This window comes from Eurosta solidaginis, chromosome 1, assembly GCF_040869045.1.
Source record: "Eurosta solidaginis isolate ZX-2024a chromosome 1, ASM4086904v1, whole genome shotgun sequence".
In the NCBI taxonomy this organism is placed as follows: domain Eukaryota; kingdom Metazoa; phylum Arthropoda; class Insecta; order Diptera; family Tephritidae; genus Eurosta; species Eurosta solidaginis.
In genome coordinates, this window is record NC_090319.1 from 343,691,778 (window position 1) to 343,706,735 (window position 14,958).

General features: G+C 36.2%; 2 protein-coding genes across 8 annotated transcripts in view; one reads left to right on the forward strand and one right to left on the reverse strand.

The window, feature by feature from the left end:
* The window catches only part of LOC137237973 (modifier of mdg4-like), a 222,395-nt gene that overhangs the window by 142,836 nt on the left and 64,601 nt on the right, over positions 1-14,958 (forward strand). The gene's annotated exons all lie outside the window — the stretch shown is intronic.
* pre-mod(mdg4)-U overlaps positions 1-14,958 on the reverse strand; it is a 41,126-nt gene that overhangs the window by 13,753 nt on the left and 12,415 nt on the right. The window contains exons 1-2 of one of the 3 annotated variants that reach the window (XR_010949073.1): positions 13,827-13,974; positions 9,157-9,489 (exon numbers count right to left, since the gene is read on the reverse strand). Coding sequence is in view for 1 of the 3 variants with exons in the window: in XM_067762466.1 (XP_067618567.1) it covers positions 9,158-9,489; positions 13,827-13,887 (393 nt within the window). In the remaining 2 variants the exon portion in view is untranslated. Of the gene's footprint in view, positions 1-9,120; positions 9,490-13,826; positions 13,975-14,958 lie in introns of those variants that run through there. The other 2 variants (XM_067762466.1, XR_010949074.1) reach the window with 2 other exon arrangements.

Sequence of the window (14,958 nt, forward strand, 5' to 3'; positions counted from 1 at the left end):
ATTTGAAGCTACGGCTGCGCACATTGCTTAAGGACACTGTACTTAGTAATTTAACAATCATTCATAAAATAGCTCTATTTCTGTTCCCACCGACTAACAATCTCTCCCAGTTTACTGCTGTTGAGAAAAATGAAGTCAAAGAACATTGTAAAACTTTGCTTGAAAGGCTAATAAATGAAGACAGTTTGATAAACAATGAAAACTGTCAGCAGAATTCTCTTTCAACCGAAAAAGAATGCATATTTTCCGGATTTCTCCAGCCTCAAAACATACCTAGTAGTATTGACCGAGTACAACAAGAATTGATGCTATATGAAAATATTTCTGAGGTCATGCACAACGATTTTGACGTTCTAAAGTGGTGGGAGTTTAATAAACTTAAATATCCTCTAAGCTAAGCCGAAAAATATTTGCTACTCCTGCTAGTAGTGCCCCTTCAGAAAGAGTATTTTCAAGCGCCAAGCAATTACTTTCAGATAAGCGTAGCTCCCTAGGTTTTAACCCGACATGTGTTGAAAAAATTATGTTTTTACATATCAATATGAAAAATATTTAGAACATATATAAAAAAAACTTGCTTGCTTAAATAGTATAAGTTAAATCTACTTAGTTAAAGAGATATTAATATCTAACATAAGAAAACGCATTAATATGAAAAATAAATAAAATCCTAAAATGGCACATTTATGCACTTTATTTTGTTATAATAAATGGGTTTTACACGGGCAACTAGTGTACATTTTTATAATTCCTTAAAATTCACCAAACTGTAGTTTTATACACAAGTACACCTGCGATACATGTAGTACTACTGAATATATAAGAATATACTGAATATACAAGTTGTACTAGTGAATATACAAGTTTTACTAGTGAATATGGGGTATTCCATCCCATTTCGACCAATTTTGAACCCGACCCCTTTAGAATTGGCTGAAAGTTTTTCTTATTTTTCTAGCTTACGAACGACGTTTTTCAGAATTTTTTCATCCAACTCAAAAAAGTTATGAATTTAAAAAAAAAAAAACCGTTTTTGTTTTCAAAATGCTATAACTTTTTCAAAAATTGACCGTTTGGGATCTTTTTTTTTTTAAATTTGTTTTTAAATGTACCTTTCGGAAAAAATACAAAAAAATGTTTAAAGTTTTTTTTTTTCAATTAAATAAAAAAAAAAAAATCTCGGCCCTCTCCGGGATTAGTGGGGATGATTGCAGAATTGATTGAAGTTTTTTATGAGAAAAGAAAAAAAATGGCGAAATTCAAAAACTCTCGAAAAACTGAAAAATTACAAAAAAAAACTTTAAAAATTTTTTTGTATGTTTTCCGAAAAGTACATTTAAAAACAAATTTAAAAAAAAAAAGATCCCAAACGGTCAATTTTTGAAAAAGTTGTAGCATTTTGAAAACAAAAACGGTGTTTTTTTTTTAAATTCATAACTTTTTTTGAGTTGGATGAAAAAATTTTAAAAAATTCTGAAAAATGTCTTTCGTAAGCTAGAAAAAGAAGAAAAACTTTCAGCCAATTTTAAAGGGGTCGGGTTCAAAATTGGTCGAAATGGGATGGAATACCCCATATACAAGTTCTACTACACACATGCGTTGACGCCATTGGTTGTAGTTGTGCTGCATGACACGAGACCTTGCAAGTACTTGTATATTTTGCTACTCACAGCCTTTTGTACGCATACACATTAGTTCTCATGCCAGTGAATTGAATGAGTGCTTGTGCAAAATTTGTGTGAATGTATTAATAGGCATATTTTTGTGCATTCATGCAGGGGTCTAGTCTGGAGATATAGGCCAAACGTGGGCCCGTGAACGCCTAGACAATGTTTTTATATTGTGGGTATCAAATTGAAGCTGTTGATGAGTGCTTTAGTACAGGGTAGTTTTCATACCTATTGGTGACTAGGGTCTCGAGATGTAGGCCAAAACGCGGACCAAGATACACCTAGAATGTGTTTTTATAATATGGGTATCAAATTGAAGCTGTTGATGTGTGCTATAATACAGAGTAAGTTTTACACCGCTGAGTGACTAGGGTCTCGAGATATAGGCCAAAACATGGACCCGGATACCCCTAGAATGTGTGTGTATTATGGATATCAAATGAAAGCTGTTGCTGAGAGCTCTAAAGTTCATTGTGACATTCGATTTAGTCGCATCAACCTGGCAAAACTGATAAATATGCATGCGAAGCCGAAATAAAGACAAGAATTAATAATACCCACATACCTATTTACTTACATACGTCCTATTCGATTTGCCTGAAATTTCGTATATAAATTTGCCTATATTAGTATTTACGATGCTTTTTTCCGGGAAGTATACCAGAGACGGACTGGGACTGGGATTAGGACTAGGAATGGGACTGAGACTCGGAATGAGACTGGAACAAAATACATACCACCCTCTGGGACTGGCAATAAGAGATGAAGAAGGAGAAAAACTTGAGAGAAGAGAAAAGAGAGAAGGAGACTGAGAAAGAGATAGAATGAGACGAAGATGGAGATGAAGCGAAAAAGACGGAGGGAGTAGTGAATAAAAAGATTAGAAAAAAGTGTAGAGGGGTAGGGCAGAGTTTGACGGAAAAAGCTTATTAAAATGTATGCAGATAGGCCAAATTTAGGGCAGAACAACGTTTGCAGGGTCTGCTAGTTATACATACATATGGGGTATTCCATCCCATTTCGACCAATTTTGAACCCGACCCCTTTAGAATTGGCTGAAAGTTTTTCTTCTTTTTCTAGCTTACGAAAGACGGTTTTCAGAATTCTTTCAAATTTTTTCATCCAACTCAATAAAAGTTATGAATTTAAAAAAAAAACACCGTTTTTGTTTTCAAAATGCTATAACTTTTTCAAAAATTGACCGTTTGGGATCTTTTTTTTTTTAAATTTGTTTTTAAATGTACTTTTCGGAAAACATACAAAAAAAATTTTAAAGTTTTTTTTTTTATTTTTCAGTTTTTCGAGATTTTTCGAATTTCGCCATTTTTTTTATTTTTTTTCTCATAAAAAACTTCAATCAATTCTGCAATCATCCCCACTAATCCCGGAGTGGGCCGATTTTTTTTTTATATTTTTTTTTATTTAATTGAAAAAAAAATTTCAAAAATAAAAATTTTTTTATCAATTTTATTTATATAACAAAAAAATGTAAGAAAATGATTTTTAAGTATTCTTTTCTTTATATATGTTACATTATTTTTCGAAAACTTACATGTTTACTGTGTCAGTCATTAATCCTGGTTATTTTAATCGTAGATTACCATAATATATAAAGAAAAGAATACTTAAAAATTATTTTCTTATTTTTTTGTTATATAAATAAAATTGATAAAAAAAAAAATTTTAAATACAAAAAAAAATATAAAAAAATCGGCCCACTCCGGGATTAGTGGGGATGATTGCAGAATTGATTGAAGTTTTTTATGAGAAAAAAAAAAATGGTGAAATTCGAAAAATCTCGAAAAACTGAAAAATTAAAAAACAAAAAAACTTTAAAAATTTTTTTTTATTTTTTCCGAAAAGTATATTTAAAAACAAATTTAAAAAAAAAAGAGATCCCAAACGGTCAATTTTTGAAAAAGTTATAGCATTTTGAAAACAAAAACGGTGTTTTTTTTTTAAATTCATAACTTTTTTGAGTTGGATGAAAAAATTCTGAAAAACGTCTTTCGTAAGCTAGAAAAAGAAGAAAAACTTTCAGCCAATTCTAAAGGGGTCGGGTTCAAAATTGGTCGAAATGGGATGGAATACCCCATATATATTATTCGTTATTTGGATTATCCACGTTTATGTAGTGGGACAAGGCTTTTCATCACAAAACTTTTACGAATGTCAATGAAGCAATTCATTTTATTGGACAATTTCGAAAACAAAAAATTTTAAAACCAAGGATTCCATTGATACCGATAGATATTCGTTTTCAATTTTAAATGCCTCAAATTTCCTATCCCTATCAATGAAGCTCAAGGACGGTCATAAGCTGGGATTTAAGGGATTGATAAGTGCAATGCAAACCTTTAGAGCTTCAGAGCTTCTGCAACCCAATTGTCAACTTAACCTACGCGAGGGGAGTCCTGTTACAAATATGAAGGTATCATACAACAAAAGTCATTAGCTGTAGCAGAAGTCAATATTACCAACTCATGTTTCACCCATGTCCAATTACGCGTATCCTGCATATTTTTATAGTAACGTGGGGTAAAACCCACGGGCATAAGCTAGTATTCATATTTCAGAATTAAGAATTTTTAATTAAAATTTTTTTTGGCTATGGGAACGAGCAATCTTAGCTTCCAAAATTGATCATGTATACAAAATCAATGATCGCATTCAAAACCAAATTCCTGGTGAATTGACGAAATATAAATCCATCGACACAGTTACAGATGAAGATCGAATTGTGAATTATCCAATTGAATTTCTAAACTTTTTGGAACCACCTGAAATGCCTGCGCATATATTAACTTTGAAAATTGGCTCGCCAATCATGCTTCTTCGGGATTTAGACCTACCAAAATTGTGCAATGGAACCAGACTTTGCGTTAAGAAATTAATGCCGAATGTAATCGAAGCAACAATCATCAGTGGTAAAAGCAAAGGTGAAGAGGTGCTCATACCACAGATCCCAATGATTCCTACAGATTTGTCATTCAATTTTAAGCGCTTACAGTTTCCTGTACGCCTTGCTTTTGCAAACACAATCAACAAAGCACAAGGACAATCGTTTACTGTTGTAGGATTAAATTTAGAGAGTCCGTGCTTTCCCATGGCCAGCTATATGTTGCTAGAGTTGGAACGCCAAAAAAATTTGTTTATCTTTGCACCGAACGAAAAAACCAAAAATATTGTGTACCCACATGTATTACAATAAGATATAATAATAAAATGTTTTAAACGAAAATTTCACCAAATATGCGTACAAAATGCAATTCAATTTACAGAACACTAAACTAAATTATCAACAAACAAAACAGAAAAAATAACGCAACATTCACTCGATCTCGGGCGTTACAACGTACGCCGGGTAAAGCTAGTATTTGAATAAAAGTAAAAAAGTAAGTTTAAGCTTGGGCGAAACCAAACTTTATATACCCATCATGTGCTCTCATACATATATAATAGGGATTCATTTAATAAGAGATTTCACGAACATGAAATTATACGAAAGCTGGAACACACTGCCTATTCATAAAGCATCGTTAAAATAGGCTCATTTTAAGAGTGAACCAAAATGTAGGAGAAAAATTCGTAAGTGAATGAATGGCAGATTATGCAGTTCAAATTTAAAATACTACTAGCTGTTTATTTGCTTACTTTATTTCAGATAGAGTCCGGTAAAAGAAAATTAATTTTGAACAAGTTTATAAAAAAATCGATATGATTCAGATTTATCCATTTAAAATACAAACTTTATTCAAAACTACAGCTTGTGTGTAAACAAAAAGTTATGAAAAACCATTAAGCATTGATAGAACGAAAATCCTTGCGGAGGAAACGTAAAATGTAGTAAAAACCCACCAACTTACTCCTGTAAGAACGAAAACGGCGACCTTGAAACTGATGTCAGAGAGTACTTAAATTATGGAGGGAACACTTCTATGGTCTACTAAATGGCGGCAGCGATTTACCGCACAGGGATGACGAATCCGATCCCGCAGTCGACGATGATGGAATAAATGTCTCCCATCCGATTATGACGAAGTCAGAATAGCAATAACCAGATTGAAAAACAACAAGGCTGCGGACGCTGATGGGTTGTCTGCGCAGCTATTCAAATACGGCGGCGAGGAGCTGGTAAGGCGCATGCATCAGCTTCTTCGCAAAATATGGGCGGACGAGTGCATGCCCGATGATTGGAATCTAAGTGTTCTTTGCCCAGTCCACAAGAAGGGGGATACTGCAAACTGTGCAAACTATCGCGGAATCAGCCTTCTTAATATCGCATGTAAGTTCCTGTCAAGTGTATTGTGCGAAAGATTGAGGCCCACCGTGAATCGGCTGATTGGACCTTATCAGTGCGGCTTCAGACCTGGTAAATATACCGTCGACCACACTTTTACAATTTGCCAAATCTTGGAAAAAACATGCCAAAAAAGATTCGACACACATCCCCTCTTCGTCGATTTTAAAGCCGCCTTCGACAGCACGAAAAGGAGCTGCCTATATGCCGCTATGTCTGAATTTTGTTTCCACAAAAAACTTTTACGGCTGTGCAAAATGAAGCTGAACAATACCATCAGCTTAGTCAGAATTGGGAATGAGCTCTCGGAGCCGTTCGAAACTAAACGAGGTTTCAGACAGGGTGACCCCCTATCGTGCGATTTCTCTAATTTGATGCTGGAGAAAATTATACTAGCTGCAGAACTTAACCGCTCTATAACAATATTCTATAAAAGCGTGCAATTACTGGCATATGCTGATGACATTGATATCATCGGCCTAAACACCCTCGCCGTTAGTTCTGCTTACTCCAAACAGGAAAAAGAAGCGGTAAATATGGGTTTGATGGTGAATGAGGACAAAAGGAAGTACCTGCTGTCATCGAGCAAAGAGTCAGCGCATATGCGCCTTGGAAACCACGCTACTGTTGGCAGCCATAATTTTGAAATAGTAAAAGACTTCGTTTGTTTGGGAACCAGCATCAACACTAACAACAACATCAGCTCTAAAATCCAGCGAAGAATCACTCTTACCAATAAATGTTACTTTGGACTAGGTAGGCAATTGAAAAGTAAAGTCATCTCTCGGCAAACGAAAATCATACTCTACAAATGACACCATCAGATGAAGCGGCTCTGGGAGTAAAGTTCTTCGAAAGATTTATGGACCTCTACGCGTTGGCGATTGCGAGTACCGAAGAAGATTAAAAGATGAGCTGTGCGAGCTCTATGCATACATCAACATAGTCCAGCGAATTAAAACGCAGCGGCTGCGCTGGCTAGGCCAAGTTATGCGAATGAAAGATGACGCTCCGGCCAAGAAAGTGTTTCTATCGGAAGCATAGGTAGAGGACGGCCCCCACTAAGCTGAAAGGACCAGGTGGAAAACGATTTGAACTCCCTTGGTGTGACCAATTAGCGCCGGTTGGTAGAGAGAAGGAGTGGCTGGCGCGCCTTGTTGGACGGCCATAACCGTTTAAACGATTAAGCGCAAATTAAGTAAGTAATAAAAAAGAGCTGGATTATCGTATATTAATGCCTAGTTTTTAAGTGCAAGTTTAAACTCCAGTTAAAGTTGACTAGAGTTTAACCTTTCCACTTGTTCGATAACATGCAAATGGCAGGATTAAACTCTAGTTAACCTTAACTGGAGGTTAAATTCGCACTGAAAAACCGAGCATAAGGCTCTTAAATAATATAATATAAATAAATCCAAGACGCGATAACCTTCGAAAAGTACAAAAAAAAGGCGGAAAAAACGGTATTGGCCAATATAACGGGCGCAAGCTTCTTAATATAGCGTTTGAAGAGATTTTTGACCATTGCGATTCTCGAGAATAGTGGTTAAGTGATTTGGTGATTAGTCATTAGTGGTATGCTACGATATCTTGATTTAAAGGCAGCCATTTGGAAAAAGGCTACAAGGCTTTAATTAAATTTTGTTTTATTTTTTTATTTCATTTCTTTTCAATTCATTTCATTGTATTCTACTTTAATATATTTTATTTTAAATTAACTTTAATTTATTTTATATCATTTTGTTTTATTCTACTTAATTTTTTTTTATTTTACTATAACTATTTTATTTTATGTTGGTCACTATTTCCCCGGGCGTTATTGCACTGCTCCGTTTAATGTGAAAAAAAAAGGAAAGAACCCAACAAACACTGAAAACAAAAATCTCAAATGTTTGAGAAAAACATTGATCCTCAGTTTGATATTCAACATTATTTATCATTTGAAACAAAATATTTTCTCGACTTTTTCTCAAACGTCGAGCTTCAACTTGAGAATAATTTGAGACATACTTGAACATTTTTACTTTAGCTGGAAATGTATACAAGCGATTTTATTGGGTGAAGTTGGACGTAAAGTGAAAAAATAAGGAAGTATTTATATATTTTAACAATATTAAGTGATATTGTACTACATTATGCATAAATCTAAACGAGTTAAAAGTGAAGTGAGGCAAATAATAAATTTGTTTCCCGAAAGTGGCACAACAGTGGATTTCATTTCGTTCCGCTTTATTCTCGTTTGAGAAAAAGTTGAGACCCCAAAAATTTTCATTTTGAAAATAAAGAAAAATTCCATATTAAAAATGTGCCTTTTAACTTGAGAATGCTATCAACGGTTATTTGAAATGCATTTGAAAACTAACGTTTGAAATGTGTGAAAAGGACTGATTCTCAAATATATATCAAACTGAGAATTGACAAAAATGTTTATTGGGAAGCCGTTACACAGACGCAGGCGACTTATATGTATGTGAACTGTTTGAGTAGTCGTGATCTTTAGTTATATTGGCAGAAGAACATTATTCACAATTAAAAAGGAAAACATCTATTGACATTCGCGAGCTTATGATAAATGTAATTAGGAAGGAAAACCCTTGCACAGAATTGGAGGATATTAATATCATAGAAGTCACAACATCGAAAAATATTTCGGAAATATCAGGTGGGTGTGGCGGTATGTGCCCTACAATACGTCGGGCATTATATGCTAACGGTCTACGTGGGCAAGTTCCACAGAAAAAACTCGATATATCCAAACCCAACCAAATGAAACGCTTAAACTTTTCTAAAAAAAAAGAAGTATAAACCCATCTTCTTTGGAATGTACTTTTGAGTTGCCGGGAAGAAAAAGGCAAGAAAAATATGGAGAACAATAAATAAGATCATTGCACTCAATGATATTTTCACAGTAAAACATGGAGCGGCTAGGTGATAGTGTGGGGCCTTAGGCGATTTTTGAAATTTGGTTTCCAAAGACAGTTCCATGAATAAATTAGACTATACGGCGCGGCCAAAGACCGCCTACACAGAAAGGTGTTGTGCGAATAAATAGACTTGCTCAAAAATAAAATAAAGTTTTAAAACAAATGAAAGTGAAATGGGGGATCTTCAACTCGGGGGCTACGGCCCACCCTAATGAACATACATATGAAATGTATTGAATTGTCTAGCTTTTATTTCATAAAGTACCTTATTCTTGTAATAAATGTATAGTACTTTCTAGTTTGAGTTTAGTCTTGGCATCCGTCGTCTTATCCACTTTTCGTGCAAATTTCTTTTGAATGAATTCGTGATTATGTTTGCCATACAGTACTTCCAATTCAGAATTCGGTGTAGTGCGTACACGTGCACGACACTTGGTGGTTGAACGTGTTGAACAAATCCACTTGACACCTTTGGAATTTTCCATAAATTTTACAAATTGATAGCCGCCATAGACGAGTTTAACGGATTTTCGCTGTCCAGCCGTAAAATAAAATTGTTGTTTACCAACAGTTTTACCTGAAGAATGCTGCATTGATGCTAAAATAATAAAAACAAATTAAATGTATTTATATAGAATGTATTAGGTGTAGATTTAAAAAAAAACCACTAGATTTAGGTCGATTACAAACAAAACAAGGGTGTCGTAAGTTCGGGTGTAACCTAAAATTATATATTCAGTATAGAGCCTCTATGTTACAGTACTCAAGGGGGACATAATAAGTAGAGCTTACGATTTCTTCTCGAAAACAAGCGAGATTTTCGAGACCCGAGAAATCGAGAACTCGACTTCTCGCCAGATTATCGTGTCTCGAAGTACTCGTAAACCTCGGGAGCTTCTCGCCATAAACTTAATTGCTGTATGGACAGTATTTATACACTTGGTTTTTTTACTTGTGCATTTTTTTTTTTTTTTTTTGATTATATTGATTTCCAACGACATTTAACTCAAAACATATTTATTATACATGTAACTTTGTTCACAATATTTTATTTTTTTAACGAGACATCGAGAACACGGCTAGTCGCGAGATTCTCGAATCTCGAAATACTCGTAATACTCGCGAGTTTCTCGACTTTCAATTCGCGGGGGATTTTCGAATCTCGAAATACTCGCGAGCTTCTCGACTTTCAATTCAGTCGCTGTATTGGCAGTACTCTATACATTTCGGTGTTTTTAGTTGTGGCTTTGTGGAAATTTTCGTTTGTGCTCCAGAAGAAATCGTTAGCTCTTTAAAAACGGCCAATGAATCGATTAAATTGAATGTCGAGAAGCTCGCGAGTATTTCGAGATTCGAAAATCTCGCGAGAATTGAAAGTCCAGAAACTCGCGAGTATTACGAGTAATTCGAGATTCGAGAATCTCGCGAGAAGGCGAAGCTCGCGAGAAATCGCTTCCCGAACAAGTTCGAGAAATCGTAAGCTCTAATAATAAGTATAAGTTTAATCGCATGAGCGTTGCTAAATAATAATTTTTTAATACAAATTTTTTTTCAATAATAATTTTTAGTCAACGTTGGGTTCTTATTTTTCCCACAATAATTATTTATCAATGTTTATTTTTTACGTCGCGTGATAATTATTATAAGAAATATATTATTTTTTTTATTTTTTTCGATGGCAATTAAAGTTGTAATTTTAATAAAGTTTAGAGTAAATATAATTTATTTCGTTGCTTTAGTTATAGATTTTATTCTATAATGCTCGTAAATGCGTCTTTGTTCGTCCCCAATAAAGCACGCCAGCAACCTCTTCCTAGTTATAGCTGACACTTTTTGAACAGCCCGGAAACCAAGTTTTTATTGACCTGCTAATACCAATTCAGTGGTGGCTTACACTATCCAACGAAGCTGTGTTTTGTACAATTTAAGGTACACGGGTTTATAAGAAGTTCCTTTTGAGCTATACAAGGTTTTTTTATCTGGCCGATTGTGTTCATTTACGGTTGGGTTCAGCTTTTGCAATAAGTTAGGCTAGCTGGCATAAGGCTTACGTTATGTAAAGTCATAATGCAAAGAGTTATCGAAATCGCATCTTAGTAGCCACGTTAATGTTGAAATAAGTAGGCAGTTCAAAAGTAAAGTCCCTTCTTCCCAAATCAAAATCAAGCTCTGCAAGTCACTAACAACATAAGATGAGAGGTTCTTATGGTATGCGAGTGAAATGTTCCATGAAAGATTTATGGACCCCACGCATTGGCGGAAGCAATCACCGAAGAAGATTTAGTTATGCGCTTTATGCAGTATTATTATGAAGTAAATGGGTGGTTGTCATTTCAAGAAGAAGTATTCACACCAAATTTCATCACCCTTAAACGTTTTCAAGATATCGAAACCGCAAGCCGATCAAAACTTTTTTCAATAAGTGGGCGTTGCCATACCCATATTTTGTTTTTTATGCAGATTGAGTCAGCTCTGCACAGAGTAGCAATGACATTAGGCGATCGGCAAATCCAGCTCTAATCTCCAACAGCCAACATGGTTATTATAAAGGCAAGTTCGTAGTGACAGCTCTACACACTATCACCTCAAGGATAGAGAAGGGACTTGATTTCAACAACGTTCCTCCAACAGCGGTTACGAACTTCCTGTGTTCGGAAGGACCTCTTGTGGAATTCGTTGAATACCTTCTAAAAAGAACTATTATTTCCGAAATAGGCAACTCTTTCACTAACAAGAAATGCCAGCAGAGGCACCTCCAAGGGGGTGTTCTTTTGCCTCTGCTATGGAACCTGGCGGTGAAAACTCTGTTATCTAGGCTACAGCCTGCCAGGTCATTGCATATGCTGATGACATAGCCCTGACGGCTACTGGCAAACATCTTCCGGTGCTTATCGAACTCTTGCAAAATGCACTGAATCTAACAAAAATTTGGTCTACGGAGTCTGGACTCAGCATCAGCAACTGAGATGGTGCTCTTTACCCACAGACGCAATATACCAGAATTTACCCCCATCGCTAAATGGGAGGGTATTCAAACTCTCCACGGAGGTGAACTATCTCGGCGTTATTCTAGACAAGAAGTTAGACTGGAGGCGAAATGTGGAACACCGTTCCAGAGCCACACTGGCGCTCTACGCCTGTAGGTCGGCAATTGGTAACAGGTGGGGTCTTCAGCCTCACATTGTACATTGGATCTACACGACAGTGGTGTGACCCATACTCTTCTACGCAGTCACCGTATGGTGGACGGCTCTCGATATCGAAGCCATCAAGAGCAAAGCAACAAAGGTGCAGCGGATGGCAGCTATGCTTACTTGCGGTGGCCTCCCATGCACTCCCACCAAAGCTCTGGAAACCATGCTATTTCTTCTCCCCACTGACCTTTATGGGAAATATTCTGCCAACTGTAACGCGGCTATGCGTAATCGAACCTTGACGGGACTGCCGCTTTGGGCATGCCCAGATCCCGAAGCAAGTCCCCGATATATTCTTAAAGCTAAACCACACAATACCGTCCCCTTGTTGGGACAACAAAGTTTCCCTGAGAGGAGCGAGTTGCATGGAACCTGGTAGTTAAGAAATCCCCGTTTTAACGGACAGCTCTAAGCTGAACAACAGAGTTGGCAGTGAATATTCTTAAAGAAGCTCAATATAAATAAGAGCCTAAGCTTACCAAACCACTGCAGTGTTTTCACGCAGAGCTTATACCTATCTGGGAAGCTCACTAGTAGCACAAAAGTGCAGGGAGCTCTAAACAAGCTAGCTGATAAGTGCATCCTGAGCGTAATATGGGTCCCAGGTCACAGTTACATCTCGGGGAAATTGCGCTGCTGATGAGCTAGCAAGGGAAGGCACCAGCTTGCAAACAATCACCTTCGCTGGATGGGTGAATCCTCCTTTGAATACCTGCAATCACTGGCTGCGATCTCAGTTCACGGAACAAGCTAACGCGAGATGGACCATACACCAACATGTAGGGTGTCCAGGCATATCTGGCCCAAGCTGGACGAAAAGAGATCGCAATCGGTCATGCTTCTGAATCGCCTCTCTTTTAACCCTTTAGTGGGTATTCTAACAAGTCATATAGGCCTGCAAAAAATGACTTCTGCCACAGCTGCAGGGACGGGGAAGAGATAGAAGGCGTAGAACTTTCTCTATGCCATTGTCCCGCCCTGTAGAAGACCAGGTACCGATGTCTCCACAGACACTTCTGTGGGTGCGTTGCGGAGATAGAATCCGCAAATGTAATCAAAATGCTGCGCTACATTAGGCAAACGCACTGGCTTAGCTTTATGGGTGTATGAACCACATTATACAGAAGGAAACTAGGGCTCCTTCGTGGTAGCACAACGGGCCACAATGGCCTACGTGAGTCTCCGCTTGGGTAGCGGAGGCGGCCACTTTAACCTAACCTAATACCAATTCCTAAACGAAATTTAAGGATATTTAATAAAAATTAACACGATACGTGCTAAACTGACTTGCTATGACAGTCAAACTATTTCTTAAAATTATAATTAGTTTGCTGTTGAAATTGACTAGAGTTTAACTGTGCAACTTTATTTACTGAATTTTAGTGGAACGACCACTGGGCATTTGGTGACTTCAATAAAGGAATTTAAAAACTATTGTCACTTCTAAGATAAAGTTGGTAAAAGCAGTATGTAAAAAGACGATAATCATAAATATATTTTCAACTACTTTAATATAGCTATGAAACCCGCAAAACAACAACTGTTTTCATTTAAAACTTTTCGAGAAGTTTAACTTGACTTCATTTAACCTGAAAAAGCTATATACGAAAACAAGGCTCAGTTAGCTTAGGACTGCGCTCACATTTAAGACAGCTTTCTCAACTCGTTGTTAATGCTGAAGTAAAAACAAACCTACATACATACAAATATACATACACACAAACGTTCATATTTTACTGACCCAGATAACCACTATAAGTTCGTTCGCATTTGCCAAACTGCCCAATATATCGATTCGTCATACCAACCAGCTTATGTGCGGATCATATTGACAATATGTAGGTCACTACAATAAAATGCTGACAAACAATTATTAACAATTGACAATCAAAACTAAATTGTTTTCAATGGCACATTATAAAAAAGGTGATGTACAAGGTAAACTGGGTTGATTTGCATGGATGAAAGTTAACCCATATCGCGCCATCGATTTTTCGATAGGTTTTAGCTCAGGAAAAAAAGTTCCACTAAGCATACCCTAAAAAATAAATTTCGAGCCTGCAAAATTTGAGTTTTTTGACTTTTTTTTCTTTGATTTTTAAGGTTTTTTTCAAGACCTACTTAAAAAATTTTCCTTTGATTTTAAAATTTTCATGTATACCCTGTCCGACTCAAAATTGTCCGCTTAAAACTTTGGCGATAACAGTTAAAAAAAAATATTTTTTGGGTTTTGACGAGTGTTTTGGTGAAAAAATTTATTATTTCGCAATTTTTTTTTTAAGGGTTTCTTCAGAAACGTGCAAAAGTGTTGCCGATGAAAACGAATTTGTCTCACAGTTCCTGTCCCACTTAAAATTATGCGATAAAAACGTTGGCATTAACAGTTTAAAAAAAAAACGCGCGAGATCTTATAAAAACATCAAACAAGACATTGGCTTTTAAATCAAAACGCACTTTGGCGACTTGCTTTACAAAAACAAAAAGCCCTGTAGATCTCCAACAACAAAGCAACGTAGTGTATCAAATACAATGCAAAGGAAACGACGAAGAAAAATGCAACAAAGTGTACATCGGGACGACCAAACGAGCTTTAGGTACGCGACTATCTGAACATGAAGCCGATATACGAAAACAAAAACAAAGCACAGCATTAGCGCAGCATGCAGTAACAAATAATCACAGAGCTGACTTTGCAGGCGCGAAAGTTTTAGATAAAGAAATGAGAGAAAGAAAACGATACACTTTAGAGAGCCTACGAATACTGCAAAATAGAGAAAAGACAATCAACAGGAAGGAAGATACTGACAATATTGCCGCAGCTTATTTATTATGTTTATAGTGTTTAATGTGACAAAGTGTACCACAACTCGATG